General features: G+C 44.3%; 1 protein-coding gene across 1 annotated transcript in view; it reads left to right on the top strand.

Moving 5' to 3' along the window:
- LOC134063584 (uncharacterized) overlaps nt 1-17,028 on the top strand; it is a 29,044-nt gene extending 12,016 nt beyond the window's left edge. The window contains exon 4 of the mRNA XM_062519177.1: nt 16,937-17,028. Within this exon, the coding sequence (XP_062375161.1) occupies nt 16,937-17,028 (92 nt within the window). The remainder of the gene's footprint in view (nt 1-16,936) is intronic.
- The last annotated feature ends 1,525 nt before the right edge of the window (nt 17,029-18,553 follow it).

The raw sequence follows: 18,553 nt of genomic DNA on the forward strand, positions 1-18,553 counted from the left end.
CCGGGGTAGCAGCTGTGTGCAGAGGTGGGGGCTTGGGACATCACTCATATTTATGTAAACTGCATTTACTCAGATTAAGATTGTCAGCAAATGTAAATGCCACCAAGACAGATAGGCTCATATTTCCGCAGAACTGCCGTGAGTGTTTAAACGTGATTTAGGCCATCCTGGGGGCACACATCACTGCCCCGAGACCTGTCCTGAGACATTGCTCTTTCTGGGGAACTGTGGAGTAACACAATTAGTTTGTAAACAATACAAATTGTCCTGAAAGGATCATTAACCTCTTTTGTTTCCATTTGGTTTTTATTTGTTATTGTCTATGACATTTCTGTTTCAAAATATTTTTTGTTGTTCAGCTATCCTTCTAAGGGTTGCAAATTGGTTGCACTTCTCTGTCCTGAATAAATTAAGGAATGGAGAAAATAAATGTTCAAACTAAACTAAAATGCATGTAAATAAACATTTATATTCAACATTGTCTGAATGAGATCACCTTTAATATTACTTTGTTGGGTCACACTTTACTTGAAGCTATCTACATAAAAGTGACATGACACTGTCATGAATGTGTCATAAACATTATTTAAAAAATGTATGATGTATGTAACACTTCCATCATTGAGTGTTGTTTGGTTTTAGGGTTAGGGTTTGGATTCATGTGTCATGACAGTGTCATGTCACTCTTAGATACCTTCAAGTAAGGGTTACCCTTTGTTGATTACAAAATGTTCAACTTAATTTTATTAAATTATTCAATGAATGTATTCAATATTCAGTATGTGAAGCCCACATGTCTAGTCAGTGGAGGAAGTTTTTATCTTCCCTCAGTTGTAATGACCTATATAATGAATCAAGTTTTGTTTACTCCTAAACTGAGATATTCTCACTTGGCTGCTAGAGCACTATGTACCCATGATGAGATCGAGAGGGAATGCTCCTCCGACAAAAGTTGGCTGCTGTAACATCTTTTATCTTGTCATCGATTGAAACATCAGATTATGTAGCCTATCATATAGAACACCTGGGCTCTGTATTAAGAAACAGTCAGTTGCAATTCATTTATTGGAGTTTATCTCCTTTGGCATTCAACATTTCATTTTACACATAAAACAGCTTCCTCCAGGGCTGTGCTGAATATTGTCATTTATTGGGATGATAACTGATAGATCACTGTCATTAAATGCCATTATATTTTACTGTTTGTAACTTTATAGGGGATGAGGCTGGTGGGGGGATATAAAATAGCTTTTGGTGTATTCTATATTCAAAGAAAATTGAAGCTGTTTGAAAATATAGTCTTGCCATCTAAAGCCATTTACTTCCAAGGACATTATAGCTTATTTAGACACAGTCTTGACCTCCAAAGATGTTATTGGGTAGGGTATATAAGCTGATACAGCAACTCCTCAAGCAAGTTAAATATCCAAGGTCCTGCAGATATTCTGCCCAAGTTTCACAATAAAGAAAGGAGGTGTATTCGGCATGGGGAGAAGATTATGAAACATGGGTTTGGTTTTCAGACATGGTTACATACAGATGAAAAGAAAAATCAATCCCGGTCTTCTCTCACCTTGTATCATTTCATCATACAAGAGAGCTCAGATTAGTAGAATGGACTGCGATCAGGTTACCATCAAGACTACAAATACACTTTCACTCTTTCTGTGCATTTGTAACATGTAAGGGCAACATTTCCTGACTTTAATACACTTTAACACTTAACTTAAACCTAGTATTCATCATGCATTATAAACACGTTTGTAAAGTATTAATAAAACATCACAATGACTGACGTAAGTCTATATAGTACAGTCAATATACTGTACTGTACATCATATATTGTAAATAGACATGAGGGAACTTTGGCGCAGTGCCCAGAGTAAAGAAGGCATTGTTGCACCATCACAGGCAATGTTTTCATCATGCACTGATTTATGGAGCAGCCTCCTAGAAATATTCAGTCTCAAAGTGCAAAATTAGACTATTTGGATGGGTGGGACAATGGGCATTAAGAATCATTTATACACTGAAAATAACAGAGGCTGAGAACAATCAAATGCTTTGAAAATCCATCACAACATCAAGGCATAATGTTTATTATCGTCATTGAGATGACCAACAAAAGGCATAACTGAACACTCTGTCCACCTTAATCCTGATATTAGATACAAGTGGACGGCACCTCAACATCTGGTATTAATTTGCATCTGTGCTGTAACCACAGGAGATACACAAGACTGTATTAATAAAGCATGGTTGGTAAGCCTTAAAATTGAATTGTGAAAGCTTTTATTCAGACACATATGGTTCCATGAACAGCAACTTGATAAATACATGGCATTGTCACCAGTGCCATTATCAAGAGGTAAATAAAAGCATTTTATGCATTCTGATACTTCACAGACTTATACAGTGACATCATTCAATTATATGAGTGCAGTCATTACTATGTGTTAATAATTGCAGTAGCTAAACTCTTGTCATAATCATCAGTCCTTATGACACATTATGAATACTTTATGTCTTTATAAATGTGTTTATAATGCTCTTTGAAATGTGCAATGTCACTATAACATCCTAAAGGAAACTATGAGAACAACAACTGAGCTGTTTCAGGACCTTGGACAGCAACTGTTCCGAGCACATTCAAAGTCAGGCTTGACAAAGAGCACACAGAGATCCACCAGCCACCCCCACACGTTCCCTCTCACCTTGGGCGAGACCAGTGAGCCCTGTCCTGCTCAGGGAGGCCATCTGTGGAGGGGACCAGGTGGCTCTCACTCTGGAGCTTCCCCCCGGTCTCCCTGTTTACCTTTAACAAACTCATGGAGGGCAGACGACTCCGCACTGTGTGAGAGTCTGGCCTGTTGAAGAGCCCTCAGATCTCAGCACTCAGTAGCAGACCATCTGGTTATCGTCTCTCTGTTTTCTTTTCTCCCCTTTACAAATATTTCTTTCACAATTCCCTGCCAGCGCTTGATTGGTTATTCCAATCTCAGTTTTTATTTGACTAGTTTACAGCTGATATCCGTCAGTGTTTGTTGACAGTAAGGGATAGAGAGGATCATTGGACGAGTTATTGCTTGTGTGTTGAATTTGCATGTGTGTTGCTTGAATTCTCAAAAACTACAGGATATATCAGAGTCACCAACGCGCCCGAACCCAAGAATCCAGAGGATTTAGCAGCTCATCTACAAGTTGGAAGTTGTACAATATCCATGAACATTTCTGTATTTTCTATGATAAATTCCATAGTTTCGATGAAAAGATGGAATGCAACAATCAAATAAAGTTAACTTGATTTTACTTACATTCTACCGTATGTGTTTATGCTGTAGTGTCACAATTAACATACAATACAAAATTGTAAATGTGCGGAGATGAACAGGAATTATAACCATGACTAAACTCTGAAGTAAACTGCAGCATAAGACCTTTGTATTCCTTGGCCTAGTTGTTCCAGAATACTCCGTGGTGTTGAAGTGCATGCAAGAATGCACCCAATTCATTCTCCCCATTGTTCACCGCCGATTTAAAATTTTAATTGAATATTTGCAAGTCTGTATGGGCATTTTGTGACAAGCAGGTGGTGGACCAGGGCTGGCATTTACATCAGAGCAGGTTTATCCCTCTCAACCATGTGTCTGTAGAACTCCCCTGCCTGACTGCTAAAGACAGATTACATTAAGAACTCGGAGAAGTAACTCTGCCTTTCGCCTCCCCCCTGAAAGTGGAACAGGGAGCCGTTGGAAAGGGTAGAGCTCTAGGAATTAGCAATGCAAATTGGGCCCTTTCCAAAAAATGCGAAGAGGAATTTTTTTGTGATTTGGGGCCTGATTGGCTTTTATTTTCTTCTGAATGATAGCAGATTTCAAAATGCATTTCGGGCTCCCTTGATATTGTGCAAAATATGTAAACAACCGCTGCTTAGTGCATCATTAGCTGAGAATAATAAAGTCATGACATAACTAATTTGGATGTCATATGAAATCCTCTCCATACTAAAAAAAATGGAAGGGTTGATGTCTTTGATGTTGCAGCTCATCGTCATATGACCATGAATACATCTAGCAGTGCAACTAAGGCCAAAAATTCAAATTCTGTCTTTCCCCCTCCTGGAACCTTATCTGTGCGCCATATGTGTTGCCTTGTTGGCAGTGGGGGACATCACAATGCTCGTATTCCACACCCTGTTGTGTCTGTTCTCCAGCCCAATGAGATGCGGCAGTCTTATGTAAATAGCGATTAGATGAACCCATTGTTTACATGAATGACTAAATTGGGCTCTGAGAATGAGCTCTTGTAATCAGCCATGTTCACAGGGCCTAATCTAAAAAGCATAAGCCTGGTCCACTCTTGTTTCGCCTCTCTGGATGCTATCCATTCTGGGGAAAGGAGACCGTGGACATAAACCTGAAGAGGTGCGGATTAACTGGACGTTAAGGTGCAGCCCGCTTGCATGTCAAAAGCAGGATTAAGGTGAATGGAGGAATTCTGCGAAACAAATTCCTTCATTCATGCGTCCGTGCCCACATACGTGGTGATCATATAAATCTCGATTTTGCGATGCGTTTTAAAGCTGTTCTCTTTCTCGGCACCAGTGTGAATTGTAATTTGTAAGTCATTTGTGTTGCACATCATCCCACCGTCCATCCTAATTTTGAACCTTGAGACGGCAAAATTTATGGGAGACTGCTCCATAAATCAGTGTAATTGAAAACCTTGTCTGTAACGATGCAACAATGCCTTCTTGACTCTGGGAACTGATCCAGAAGAGTGTGATTGAAATTCTGTGTTTGAGACACAGTTCAACTCTAAACACTCCAGGCATAAATTCAACACGCTCAGACTCTTGTCTGAGGGCAACCTTTTGCATCTTATTCCACATCATGAAGCCATTGACTGACAGATCATTCAAACTGAACCATGACAACGGGAACAGACATCTCTCCTTGCACATGCTCTCTCCCCCCCCCCTCTCTCTTTCTCTCTGTGTTTTATTTGTGAGGATTTCTCTCCCTCCTTCTCCCTTTTGTTTATGTCTTCCCGTTCCTCTCCACAACCTACTCTCATAGTAGTCGTTGTTAGTGTAAGCGCCACCACCGCGGCGCACAGAAGATGGGACAGAAAGAAATCGATCTAGTAGGTTGAGCTGTCAGGGTGCCAACACCAGCTCGCACCAACTTTAAGTCCTTTATTCAATGAGAAGAGCAGCACCATTTCATTAGGGGCCCAAGGATGCCACGACTTATCAAGGCGAGCTGCGCTATTCTCAGGAGGCTCTCGTCTGCTGGAGCTGACGCATGCACACTGGACGTGGAGTTTGGGGAATAACAGGGTGTGTTTATAATATAACTTGTCTCGCCTTTAATCCTCATGAAATGGCCAGACATTTCTGTTTTTTAAGGCCACTGTCTGAGACTGTTGAAAGTCATTACCAGCTTTTCAGACTCTTTTTTTTCGCTTGTGTTGTTTTACAATAAGTGCTTGCTGTACCACATAAACACATGAGAACACTGGGGAAATACGACCTCTTACTGTAGCATAGCTTTTCATTACTTGTTAGCCTAGAGACATTGTTTCTGTCTTACAAACACACTCCTGTACTGTGCCACCAATTACAGGAAGTCAGACAAGCTGCATACGAAGTTGAGTTCAGGGTCTGTAGAGTTGAAACAGCATTGCTCAGGAGTGTTAATACTAACTCCATGTTGTATTAAAACATGCTCTCTCTCTCTCTCTCTTTCTCTCTTTCCATCTCTCTCTCTCTCTCTCACACACACACACACACACACACACACACACACACACACGTACAGCCTATAACATTGGTTAGTGTGTATTGGTGCTGCATTAATGTTGATGTATGCTAATGAATGACAAAATTCAGAATAATATCAGTGAATCCTGGGTGACCCGTTGCTTGTTATATAAACTAACCATTATATTTCAGCATTGAATATTACAGTGGAAAACTTCATGGTATTTTAGGCTTCTGTTATCTTTTGTGACTTCAGCAGAACGAGTTCTGGAGGACTCTGCAGAACTCACGATAGTTCTCCCCAAACGAGCGCTTGAAAGGTGATGATGACTATATAATTGTGAAGGTCTTCATTTCATTTTGCGCTCTTCCTCTCTGCCAGTAAATGATAAAATGGTCTCCTCTGTTTTTCTTTTTTTTTCCCCCTCCCAAGTGTGGGAAAAGAATTACACCTCCATTTCAGTCACACCTCCACCCACCGTAGATCTCACGGCGATTGCATTCGGGGCCGAGCAGATGAATACAGATGCGCTCTTTAGTCACATCCACTTTGTTTATTTCTCAGTGGTGGCTATCCACTGCTTCCCCCCCCCCCCCCCCCCCCCCCCCACGGTGGTATACTTCAGTGTGTTGCCATAAAGTAATTATGTCTCGGGGAGACTGAAAAATACCTCATGAGGACGAAACCCCAGCGTTTCCCCGCTATAGCCTCACACCATCTAACTAAATCAAACTGGCTTGTTTATAATGTGGTCAAGCCCTGGCAGACTGTGTGTCGTCTCTGAGGGTGCCTTTGATTGCATGAAAAACAATGGAGGCTGGCACGTTTTCAAATTGATACTGGCACCCAGGTAATGTAGTCTCCCATGGCCAGTCTCAACAGCCTGCTATCTTTCTACTCCTGTGCAGTAGTGCTTCCTCTATTGCAAAACAGAAGAGGTGATCTTGGTCTGTAAATGTTGTTAGTATGTAAGCTGTGAAGCTGTCAAATTGTTGTCATGTATGACGGCGTATAGACCGTACCCTATACTTACAGCGAGACTCTAGTGCTTATACATTTAAATTAGGAGGCATCATCCAGGCTCAAGGTTTACTCTGAATTGTGAGCGATTTAGCGTGAAATGCCAATTCTCCTGCAGAAGAAACGATGCGTGCTGGTGCAGGAGAGGTTGGTATTCTCTTTTTAAAGGATTGTCAGCACACATTTGTGTCAGGTTATGTTTTGGCATGAAAGAAGTCTTACTAACTGCCATGTAACACAATCCTGCTCACAATCCTACCTCTCTGTTTGTCTCACTTTTTTACTCAGACACAGACATACACACACACACACACACACACACACACACACACACACACACACATACAATCATGCACACAGATACACTTACACACACGCATAGATACATACAGTACATACTACATACTGTATGATACATACATATGATACATACTTGGATATGTACACACACACACACACACAGATACATACTTACACACGTGCATAGATACATACAGTACATACTACATACTGTATGATACATATATAAGATACATACTTGGATATGTACACACACACACAGTCACACACACACACACACACACACACACACACACACACACACACACACACACACACACACACACACACACACACAAACACACAGCTCCCCCCAAAAAATCCTGCACCCTGTGCCAACGTCCATGCCAGTGTAAATCCTTGAAAAGGAAAATGGAGCCTGGACAGGCGAAGGCAAATGATCCCCTCCTCTGTAAGCCTCCAACGGCAGATTGTACACGGGCGAAATCAGCCGCTCATCCCAGAGGGAGCGGAAAGGGAGAAAATGCATGGATTACCAGGCGGCGCCGTGCATACAGAAATTGACTTTGAGCGATAGGAAGCCATGAACGATTCCTCAATGGGTCCCGATAATGCCACACATCCACACATGGATGCTCGGTGTGTGTGTGTGTGTGTGTGTGTGTGTGAGTGTGTGTGTGTGTGTGTGTGTGTGTGTGTGTGTGTGTGTGTGTGTGTGTGTGTGCGCGTGTGTGTGCGTGCGTGCATGCGTGCGTGCATGTGCGTGTTTGTGGGTGGGGGGTTGCCAGTCACCTGGCAGGCCCCTGATTGATGGAGAACACCTGCGCTCCATTGGCCCTGCCCAGCAGATTTATCCATCACTTACGGCCGGATCTGCTAAGCTGCTTGAGGTGAGAAGGGAGCCGGTGGGAATCCACCCAGGCAGGAGGAGTGTCATGGCGGAGGCTTGGGGAGAAAACGAAGTAAATCTCGCACACGATAAGAGTTTATTAAAAAAGCAAGGGTTGATATTAATACATTCCCGACAGGTGGTGGCGGGAGATGAGGTTTGGGGGCTCCAGGCATCCCACGGGGGGGTGAGCTAGACGCAGAGAAGCCCCCGTCAACGTTAAACAACAGCACGAAATGATTGGAAACTGATTATAAATAATTCAGCTCGATTTGAAGGGCCTCAAATACACTCATCAGTTTGCCTTCTTAAAAAAAAGAAAGAAAGAAAGATTGGAGCAGGAAAAAAAGAAGAAGTGCCTGTACATCTTTGGCTGCAGGAGTCCTCATTAAAATGATTCTTCTTTACTCGCTCAATGCTGACTTTCATTTTCTGCCACCTGCTTCTAAGTGGGAGTTGGGGAAGGTACTCTTTGCACAGCTGGAAGGTTTGAGACCGAGGGGAGGGGGCTGGGGGGGTGGGGGGGCGGTTAAATGTGCTGGAGGTCTGTTGTGGCTTCGGCTCAGCTCACCACAGGTTGCGTTGCATCTTAGCGAAGGTTAGCATGTTGTAATGGGTTTTGAGTTATTCTGTAGCACAAGAGAGGCCTCTTGATGCTCTGATGCACGATAGCGATATGTGTTGATATTCATCGTGTTGTGGTGTGTCTTTAAGCCATTTTTAAACTTTTCAACATCCACAGATCTCCTCTTGTTTCTCGACTGTGTCGTTTCTGGGTGACCTAATTCACCTTCCCCTCTTTTTCTTAGCACTTCATGCTGCTTCTGATGTTCAAGTGCGAGAGAAATCCGCTAACAGCGCCGAGTTCAAGGATTCAGTGCTCAGGATGGAGCATCTATTGAAGGCTATCAGTGTATCACCTCATGTGGCATATGATGCATCCACCAACAACAACCACTCCACAGCAACACAAATTTAACACAAATGCTTTATGTAAGAGACATAACAGTGTGTGTTTGTCTGGGGATATGAACTAAATCAATTTGGAAAATAATACAGTGCACTGGCAAGTTGGAAAAGGTAGTCGTCCTGGACAAAGCATTGTTAAGCCCAAGCATTAAATCACCCCTGGTCACAAAAAGGTCCCTCAGCATGCTGGTGCTCCGTGTTGAAGTCTCCTGTAAGATAAATGAGTGTATTATCCCACTGCCACCTCTTCCCACACAGGGTTTTGACAGGAAGACCAACATGAGAGGGCATTTCAGCCAGCCTTTAAACACAGAGGCTGTGAATCCATGGGATGCTGGCAGTAATATTCCTCTGTGTGTGTGTGTGTGTGTGTGTGTGAGAGAGAGTGTGTGTACTGTATGTGTGTGTGTGTGTGTGAGAGAGAGAGAGAGAGAGAGAGAGAGAGAGAGAGAGAGAATGTATATGTGTGTGTGTGTGTGTGTGTGTGTGTGCACGTGTGTGTGTGTGCGTGTGCGTGCTTGCCGAGTTCAGTAGCAGTCTGCTGGGTGACACGCATTAACATTTCTCATGCTCCGTTTTCACACTCTAATGAGTTCGGTTCCCCCCAATCTTTCTTCAAATGGGATTTAAAAGCAGGGTCGTAGCTGTGCCGCCTCCCTCACACTCAATACACTGTCATACCGCATCCCTCGTCCACACACACACGCACGCACGCACGCACGCACGCACGCACGCACGCACGCACGCACGCACGCACGCACGCACGCACGCACGCACGCACGCACACACACACACACACACACACACACACACACACACACACACACACACACACACACACACACACACACACTCACACACACACACAAACACACACACACACACCACCCCCACTGTCCAGCAGAAAGCTACCCGTCATTCTGTACCCGGTTGAAAATTGACACAAAACTGACTGCCCTTATGTGATATTAGCATAGAAGCTTCAGCTCTGTTTCAGTCTCCTCCGCAACACATACACACACACACACACACACACACACACACACACCCCTCTTTTTATCCACATACAGTACTGTCTCGCCATATCTCACCTCTGTCTTTCAGACACATGACAAGAAGCTCATGCAGGGACATAACATCTAGGAGTTTTCCGGTGTCTGCCTACGATTGAGAATGGGGAGAGAGAGGGCCGAGAGAGAACCAAAGAGAATGAGGAGAAAATGAAAGAAGGTAAAGAAAAACAAGTCAAACACAGAAATTAATTGAAATAACTGGCATGCAACTTGTGTGCTATTAGTGCTGTGTTGCCTTGCATTGCGTTGTATCGTTCTGTGTTGTGTTGTGCAGAGTTGCATTGTATTGCGTTGCACTGTTCTGTGTTGTACTGAGTTGTGTAGTGTTGTGCAGAGTTTCACTGTATTCCATTTCACTGCTCTGTGTTGTGTTGTGTTGTGTTGTGCTGCACTGCATGGTACTGTGTTGTGTTGTGTTGTGTTGTGTTGTGTTGTGTTGTGTTGTGTTGTGTTGTGTTGTGTAGTGCTGCATTGCATTGCACTCTTTTGTGGTGTGTTGTGTAGTGTAGTGCTGCATTGCATTGCACTGTGCTGTGTTGTCTAGTTGCTGGTTGGTTATCTCGGGCAGCTGTGAGGTGAGTGAGGCGGGCGGGTTCACGCCGGCGGAAGCGGTCGCGGCAGGAAGGTCTCGGCCACCCGCATGCGCTGCCCCGTCCTGTCAGCCTGTCTCTCCATGACTCCCCTCAATCGCTCACTATTCAGGTCAAATACATCTCATCTCAACTCAGCTCACCGCTCCCTGTCTTCTGATCTCTTTTTTTTCAGAGTCAACTCCGACCCCATGGTTTCACCTTCCCTACTTTCTCTCTTTCTCTCTCTCCCACACATTATTTCTCCCTCTATCTTTCTCTGTTTTCTTTCTTCTTTTGACTGTGTAAAAGCGTGATTATCTATAGGTGTGAGCGTGTGTGCTCATACATTATACATTTCTATTTATCTGTACAGACATCTATAAGACTTCATCCTCAATCGAGTCTTTGAATGGTGTCTTTGGTGTACAAGCAAAGCCTGGTAATCTCACAGACACAATGGCAGACACATCTGTGAAAATATTTTCCGATTAAATCCTCTCCTGTTTGAATGATCGTGGCAAGATAATGGGGAGGAGAGGGTATTCTGAAGCAAGCTGAAGTGGGAAACAACTAACTATTAGCTACCATTTAATTTAAACGCATAGTTTTTTTTTCTTCGCTTCTCTCACTGTTGACATGAAATCTATTACTTTACAGTACATGTTATTCACAGTCGGTGTGTTGACAAAGCATGCAGTCATTACATTGAATTTTAAATTGAACCTTTTGAGAATTATGACTTAGAATTATGAGAGAGAGTGTAAGAATCAAAAGTAAACAATCCTCTCTCTTTCTCTCTCTCTCTCTCTCTTTCTTTCTCTCTGTCTCTCTCTCACACACACACACACACTGCACTCTCATAAAATGTATTTTAAAGTTCAATCATGAACCAATCTATCTGTAATGGAAATTCTTCTTCTCCATTTGCCGGAGAAAGCAAGAGGTTGATTCTTTTCTCCACGCTCCAGGAAAACAATCATTTGTGTCCACTGCAGGCCAGAAAGGTCCAGAATACTCAACTGTCACCTGTCTAACACTGAGTACAAGACACTGTGCACAAGAGTGTGTGTGATAGAGAGAGACGTGGAGAGAGGGAATTCAGAAACATCGTGCATTTATGAGAATGTGTTTGTGTGACCAGTGGCACTATCATTTTTCTTTTGCTTACCACCACATATTTTTCATGGCTTCCTCCTCTGTCCCTTTCATCTAATAATTGGGGTTTTCCAGTATTTGTTCTTTTGTAGTCACCCAAGCCCATCCGGTTTCTTATATCCACTTGGTTAGCAGCAAACTAGATTGGAAGACAGCTGCTGTGTAGGAGCCTATAAAGGCATGCCTGCAAGCCCACTGCACTCACATATATGAGTCACTTTTTGGGTTGTGCCCAGTTATTATACCTGCTGCATGAAGCTGCCAGTGGCTATACAGTATGAAGAACCTCTTTACCCCTTGAGAATTCTCTCTCTCTCTCTCTCCCTCCCTCCCTCCCTCCCTCTCTCTCCCTCGCTTTCTCTCTGTCTGCCTTTGGGGGATTAATTATTCAGCATTTTTCCTTTAATTCCATAAATCTCTGCCAGCCTAAGTGGAGTTTGAGGAAGGCGCGTCGGTTCTAATGAGTGAAAACTTCGGAAGCGATGCCGTCCAGTGGGAGTGTCGGCCTCGGCCGGGCTGAGTCCTGCCTCTCCCCTCACCGGACATTACTTATTCCTCAAGCAGCCGCTCTCACAGCGCATTAAGTGGCTTTATTATCCCCGACTCCCCCTTTAATGGCCATCTGTATTTAAAGGTGTGCATTAACTCGGTCGTGTGTCAGCTCTGTATATAGGCCTGAGAGTTACACTATGGGGAGGCGTGTCATATCAAAGTGGTTGGGGAGGGGAGTTGTGCAGTCAGGACTTTCTTGAACATGCCCTCGTGATGTTTCTGAGTCAGTGGTTTTCATTGTTGATGCTGGAGCAAGTGCAGCAGAGATACAGCAGCAAAACCAGCCAAGGGACTCAGAGAGATGTGTGGATCTGCTCATTATTTTTTATAGTGAAGACATGAGGAAAGTACACACAGTGGTACTGGTGCAACATGAAACCTGCTACAGTATAGCTATACCATATGTGTATGACAAGGATATGTCAAGCTTATGAAAAAAAATGACATGCTAACATTGCTATGATACTGCTGATACTGAATGCTGAATAAATATGATACAGTCAGGAGAAACCAACTGAGCCAGCAGAGGCAGTGTCCAGGGAACTGCTTAAAAGAAGCCCCTTCATGCTAAGGGTAATTGTGGTAGAAGCTAGGGAGCTGGGTGTCAGCTGATGGCTGAACGTGGGCAGAGTACCTTGGCCAGCCTGTTACACTTACACTGTGATATTTAAAAGCAGTCGTGACGCTAGGAGATAAATAAGCATGAATGCCATGCATTATCCATGTCTGCTCTAAGTGAAAATAATACTGGTTTTTAAAACGTTTACGATTCAAATCCCCTTGAAGCGTTGTTTATTCATTCTAGAACTCCCATTACTACTATTTTTTTACACCTTTACAAATTCAAGTCAATTTTCGCAATTCTGTGCAACATTCTCCTTTATTAGTGAGGAATACAGGCGGTGCTTTTTCACACATCGACAAATAAGCCATGTGTGTGTGTGTGTGTGTTTGTGCTATGGCAAAAAAGGGCTTGTGTGGATGTTGCAAGTGTTTGTGTATGTGTGTATGTGTGTGTGCGTGCACGTATGTGTCAGTTTCTGTTTGTGTGTGTGTGTGTGTGTGTCTGTGTATGTGTGCTTACTTGTGCCTGTCTGCATGAGTGTGTGTGTGTGTGTGTGTGTGTGTGTGTGTGGGTGAACGAGAGGTGTCGTGCAGAGGGAGAGAATGAGTGAGAAAGAGAGAGAGAGAGAGAGAGAGAGAGAGAGAGAGAAAGATGAGAAGGAACAAAAGAAGTTTGTTCCCTCCCGTTGTGGTTTTAATATTCCAGACAGGTGGTATTTGAAGACTTTATCCCGTGTGGCACCTTTCATCATAATAGGATACTGCAGACAAGAGAATGGCTCTCCACTGAACAGCCATCATAATTGACCGGCCCCACCACCCATTCCCATGTGGTACACATAGATCATGAGCTTAGGACAGCTCATCCACTTCTTTTCACTCTCATGGCAAAGCTGGAGATTTCTCCCTCCTACCCTTGAAATTGGTATGGGTATCGGCTAAGCTGAGGTAAAAAGGCTTTCAATGCATTGTTTGGTATGCTTAGTTCATTACCCGCGGTGTTACAATACCACCTCCACCGTAAGAGTTAAGAACACGTTTCTGAAGAGAATTGTTGTGAACTGTTGTTCTCCAGGATTTACATAATAGGTGTATGGAAAAAAATAAATAAATTGAGAGCATTGTGGAACACGCTGCTAATCCAACCCACACCAAATAAATGTTTAGGAACTGTCACAACAGATAGGGAGTGCATGGTGGATGGGAGACCATACTGAAGCATGAGAACATGTGAGCACATCACGGCTCCAGAGAACTGATCTGGCCGCCGACGGCACTCAGAGGGCTCCTCAAAGACAAGTCAGCGAGCAGTCCCAGAGAGAGAGAGAGAGAAGAGAGGGAGAGAGAGAGAGAAGAGAGGGAGAGAGGGGGGACGGGAGAGAGTAATGGAGGGAAAGAGAGGGAAAGAAGAGAGTGTGGAGGGTGAGAGTGTTGGAGAGAGAGGGAGGGGTGGGGAAGAGTGATGGAAAGAGAGAAGAGAGGGAGAAAGAAAGAAAGAGTGGGAGGGGAGGGGTGGTGTGATGGAGGGAGACAGAGAGAGAGAGAGAAGGGGAGGATAGGAGGGATACGGAGGAATGAGGTCGTGGAGTACGCCTCAAAGGAAGTGCCCTTTCATGTCAAGACAGAGAAGGGCTGGTGCACAGGGAGTGGGTGGCAAGGCAATGCAACGGTGTGTGTGTGTGTGTGTCTCTCTCTCTCTCTCTCTCTCTCTCTCTCTCTCTGTGTGTGTGTGTGTGTGAGATTGTTTGTATGAATGTGTGTGTGTCTCTGTGTGTGTCAATGTGTGTGTGTGTGTGTATGTGTGTGTGTGTTTGTTTGTTTGTTTGTATGCTTGAGCGTGTGTGTGTGTGCGTGTGTGTGTGTGTGAGAGAGAGAGAGAGCGAGAGTGTGTGTGTGTGTGTGTGTGTGTGTGTGTGTGTGTGTGTGTGGTGGAGGGGCTTTACAGTGGATGAAGAGCATATCACTCAGTCGATGTCCACAGAGTCCTCTCCCAGCTTCGCCGCCTTCGCCGCCTCGCTTAGGATGCGCGCTCGCTCGCTCTTCTGATGGACAGACAGGAGACGGGGTGTCTTAGCGGCCGACCGCCGGGGGAACGTGATCCAGTTAGCGCGCCATGCCGGGTGTGTGATCGACCCTCATTCGGACTGAGTGGGATTCGGTCTGCCTCATTTGCATAAAAATCACTCAAAATTCTCATCACTCCTCCAGGACATTCAACCGCCCGGCGAAAAGGTCTCATACCCACACTGATGCGAACACCAGCACCCAGCGCAGAACAGCTACATAATGGACCTGGGTATGCCTGAGAAAAGTTATTTTGTGTGTGCACGCGCCCGCTTCACAGATCGTTCACTTTAAAATGTATGAATTCCATAGCTGTATGGCTCACAGAACTGAGCTTCACCACTGCAGTTTTTTTTGCACAATTGTAGACATGAGAAACTGAAGTCCATACATTTCATATGCGTTTGGTTTTTTTCTGTGTATAAAAGATGACTCATTCATTGGCTTAGATCTTCGAGCTCTGAGGACATTGGTCAGTATGCCATTAGTCAACCCACGGATATGAGATCTCCAGGGAAACCATGTTGTTGCTAGGTGCCAGTGGAATCCTTGTTAAAGGCATTGTTGAAATGTTTTTCCTCTATCAATGTGAGATATCGTATCCTTGCGTAACCACCTACATTTGGTACATGTAGTTAATGAAGATATTATGCAAAAATGCAATTACCATCCAATTAGGTGATGAAATTATACATTTTATAAAATGTAATTGAATTAGCTGAAAATGTAGAATGTTATATTGTTTTGTTGAAGTATCTGGACTGTACCTAAAAGCTAATTACTTCTCACAAGTCGCACACATTTGTGTCCCATCTTACTGGCCTATAAGCATACACAAACAATACACACACACACACACATTTTTTGGAGTGCAGTCAAAGTTTTGGGCCACTTTGCAAGTTGCAACACCAGTTTCTGTACCTGCCCGACTCAGTTTTTCTGTGGAGCTGGCATTATGTTGATGGCACCAACTGCAGTGGTGAGTAATTTTTTGCAGCATGTGTAAAATCACGCCTTCAGCACACTCCGAGCACTAGCATTTCCTTCCCTAAAAAGTGCTTACTTGACCCTGGCACGTTTGAAATGCGACGGCACACAGCATAAACATCCACCTGCCTCTCCCAATACACACACACACACACATACACACACACACACACACACACACACACACACACATACTTCTGTCGCACTTCACTGTTCGTGACAGGAGGGGTGTACACATTTCAGCCACTTACTGGCTAGTGGGAGCCTGCCAACAGTCTCAACCATGTCTGCGCCAAGCAAAAATGATCTACCAAAAATTAATCAGAGGCAACCATGTTCATAATTATAGCTATGAAATATTGTAAGAGGATGTGTTTGGGCACTTATGTGCCCAGAGGCTAGCATTTAAGCATTAAATGAAATTATAGCAGGGGAGTGTGCTAAATAAATTGTCCAGGTCCTGTCATCCGCAGCGCTTGCTTTGCTAGCATGAAAGCATAAGAAGAAGAGCGGTGAAAGTTGTTCATTTTAGTCATCATTTTAGCTGCCTTAGTGCTTTGGCACAAAAGCTGAGTGAATGTGCTTTGTGGTAGCTTCTGTAAAGTGAGGGTAACCGCCGCCAAGCCGCGTGCACAATATCTTCTTAGGTGCCAACTGGCCTCAATGTCCGTGCAGGAATTACAAAGAAACTGCACCGCCGCATCCTGCTTGAGGCTTAATGTACCTTAATTTATCTACAGCCGGAACCACCAGAGCCGAAATTACTCAAGCCGCCCTCTCCAATCAGACAGCCGGTAATTAAGCGGTATGAAGCCTTAACGGGATTATATCTATGTTTACTTGTGTAACGGAAATGGCCCCTGATAGGCGGCTGTGACAGTCGAGATGGAGACGGGAGCGCAGAGCTGATCCAAGGACAGAAGCGGAGAGAGAGAGAGAGGGGCGGCTGGAGGCTTTGGCACGGAGCGGCGCAGGCTAATGTCGCGGCGTTTGTCTCTGTCAGTGCCGTGTTCTCTCCTCTGGCAGGCTCGGCCGGCCGCGGGAAACCTGGACGAGAGCCGGAGAAGCGGGAGGCCAGCCGCGGGGCTCGTTTACACCTGTCGGCTTGTGGCGCATGAGACCGCCCTTCGCCTCTGCCAGAAGGATCTGGAAGCGTGGAGGGTAGAAAAGTAGAGGGTGTCGGACATGCAGGTGTGTACTAGGGCTAATGGATCTGTTTCTCCCACAGGAGGTACACGATAATGTGCACACCTGTCAAGGTCTACGTGTGCGTCTGCATGTACGCATTGTATACGTGTCTGAAACTGTAAGAATGTAAACATCCTGAGGGCAAAGTGTGTGTGTGTGTGTGTGTGTTTGGGGGGGGGGGGGGGGGGGTATTTGTACGTTTGTATGTGTGTGTGTGTGTGTGTGTGTGTGTGTGCGTGCGTGTGTGTGCGTGTGTGCGCTCGCACGTGTGTTTATTTCACCTGGTGCAGCTGAGTGTGCATGCTGCCTGCTGTGGCCCAGGGAGACCCTGCTGTCTTAATGGCAGGCTCTGGTGGGATTAGAGCGCTTCCAGGCGCTCCGCTGGGACCCCAGGGACCAGCGCCAATAAAAATGTCCCCGCCTGACCTTTAGTCCTCCCAAAACTCTCTTTCACAAACTTTAGCTCACTGCTCGCTTTGGAAAGCAAAGATAAATCTTAATCCAGAAGGATAACGTTTAAAATGTTTACAGATACGCAGAGAATATTATCCACTACGGTGTAAATACTGATAGTATTTTGTCCTGATATAGACATAATATTGTGGTATAGCTTTTCCTAATCCCTCAATGCTGACCTAAATAGGCCTACCATTTGCATTGAGAATTCCTCTCCCTATGTCCCGTTTAGTCGGTGCATTCGCACCAGGAAGACAATGTGCTGTCAGAGAGCCCTGAAAAGTACTGTATACTCCAACCACAAGAGCACTCTTGTAATAGAGCTCACCATCTGTTCACTACAACTGGAGCAACAGTAATTCAGCGGTATTATTACTTATGATACATTTCTATAGCGAGGAAAATATGTATGCATTATGGTAGGCCCCTGTGTCCATGTCCAACATATCCTCTGACGCTGCGTTTAATATCTGGGATGTTACCGAGCAACCGTTAACCACCCGTATTTGTTTTCGAGGGAGTGAATGAATCATTTGAAATGCAGCATGATTTAGACTCATGACAATAGAGATTGAGAACGTGACGTAAAACGCAACGCATTTTGGGAATAGGTGCCCCAAAATTAAGTTGTTTTACTGACGTGCGGGAACAACGAAGTGCAGTTGTCGAAATGCCGTTTACCTGCTGTGTTATAAAATTCAATAGAGTAACATGAAGCTTATCTTTTATAGTTTTCCAGCGTGGAAAAATAATAGTATACGTCATGTTTCAGAGGTGACAAAAAGGCGAGGAATGGCTTGGATAGCAGCACTAAGGAAGCGCGAGATTATAACTGTTTTTCACACAATTTTTTCACGCTTAGTTTTCATTATTATCATGCCAGATCATAGACCCAGACCCACTAGTTTACATGGGCTGGCATCAGGCGAGCCAAACGTACCCATAATTCTTTGTGTTTTGATGACTTTGGTCACATGTCTTAGCGATCTCTATAGCATA

The sequence above is a fragment of the Sardina pilchardus genome, chromosome 18 (assembly GCF_963854185.1).
Source record: "Sardina pilchardus chromosome 18, fSarPil1.1, whole genome shotgun sequence".
In the NCBI taxonomy this organism is placed as follows: domain Eukaryota; kingdom Metazoa; phylum Chordata; class Actinopteri; order Clupeiformes; family Clupeidae; genus Sardina; species Sardina pilchardus.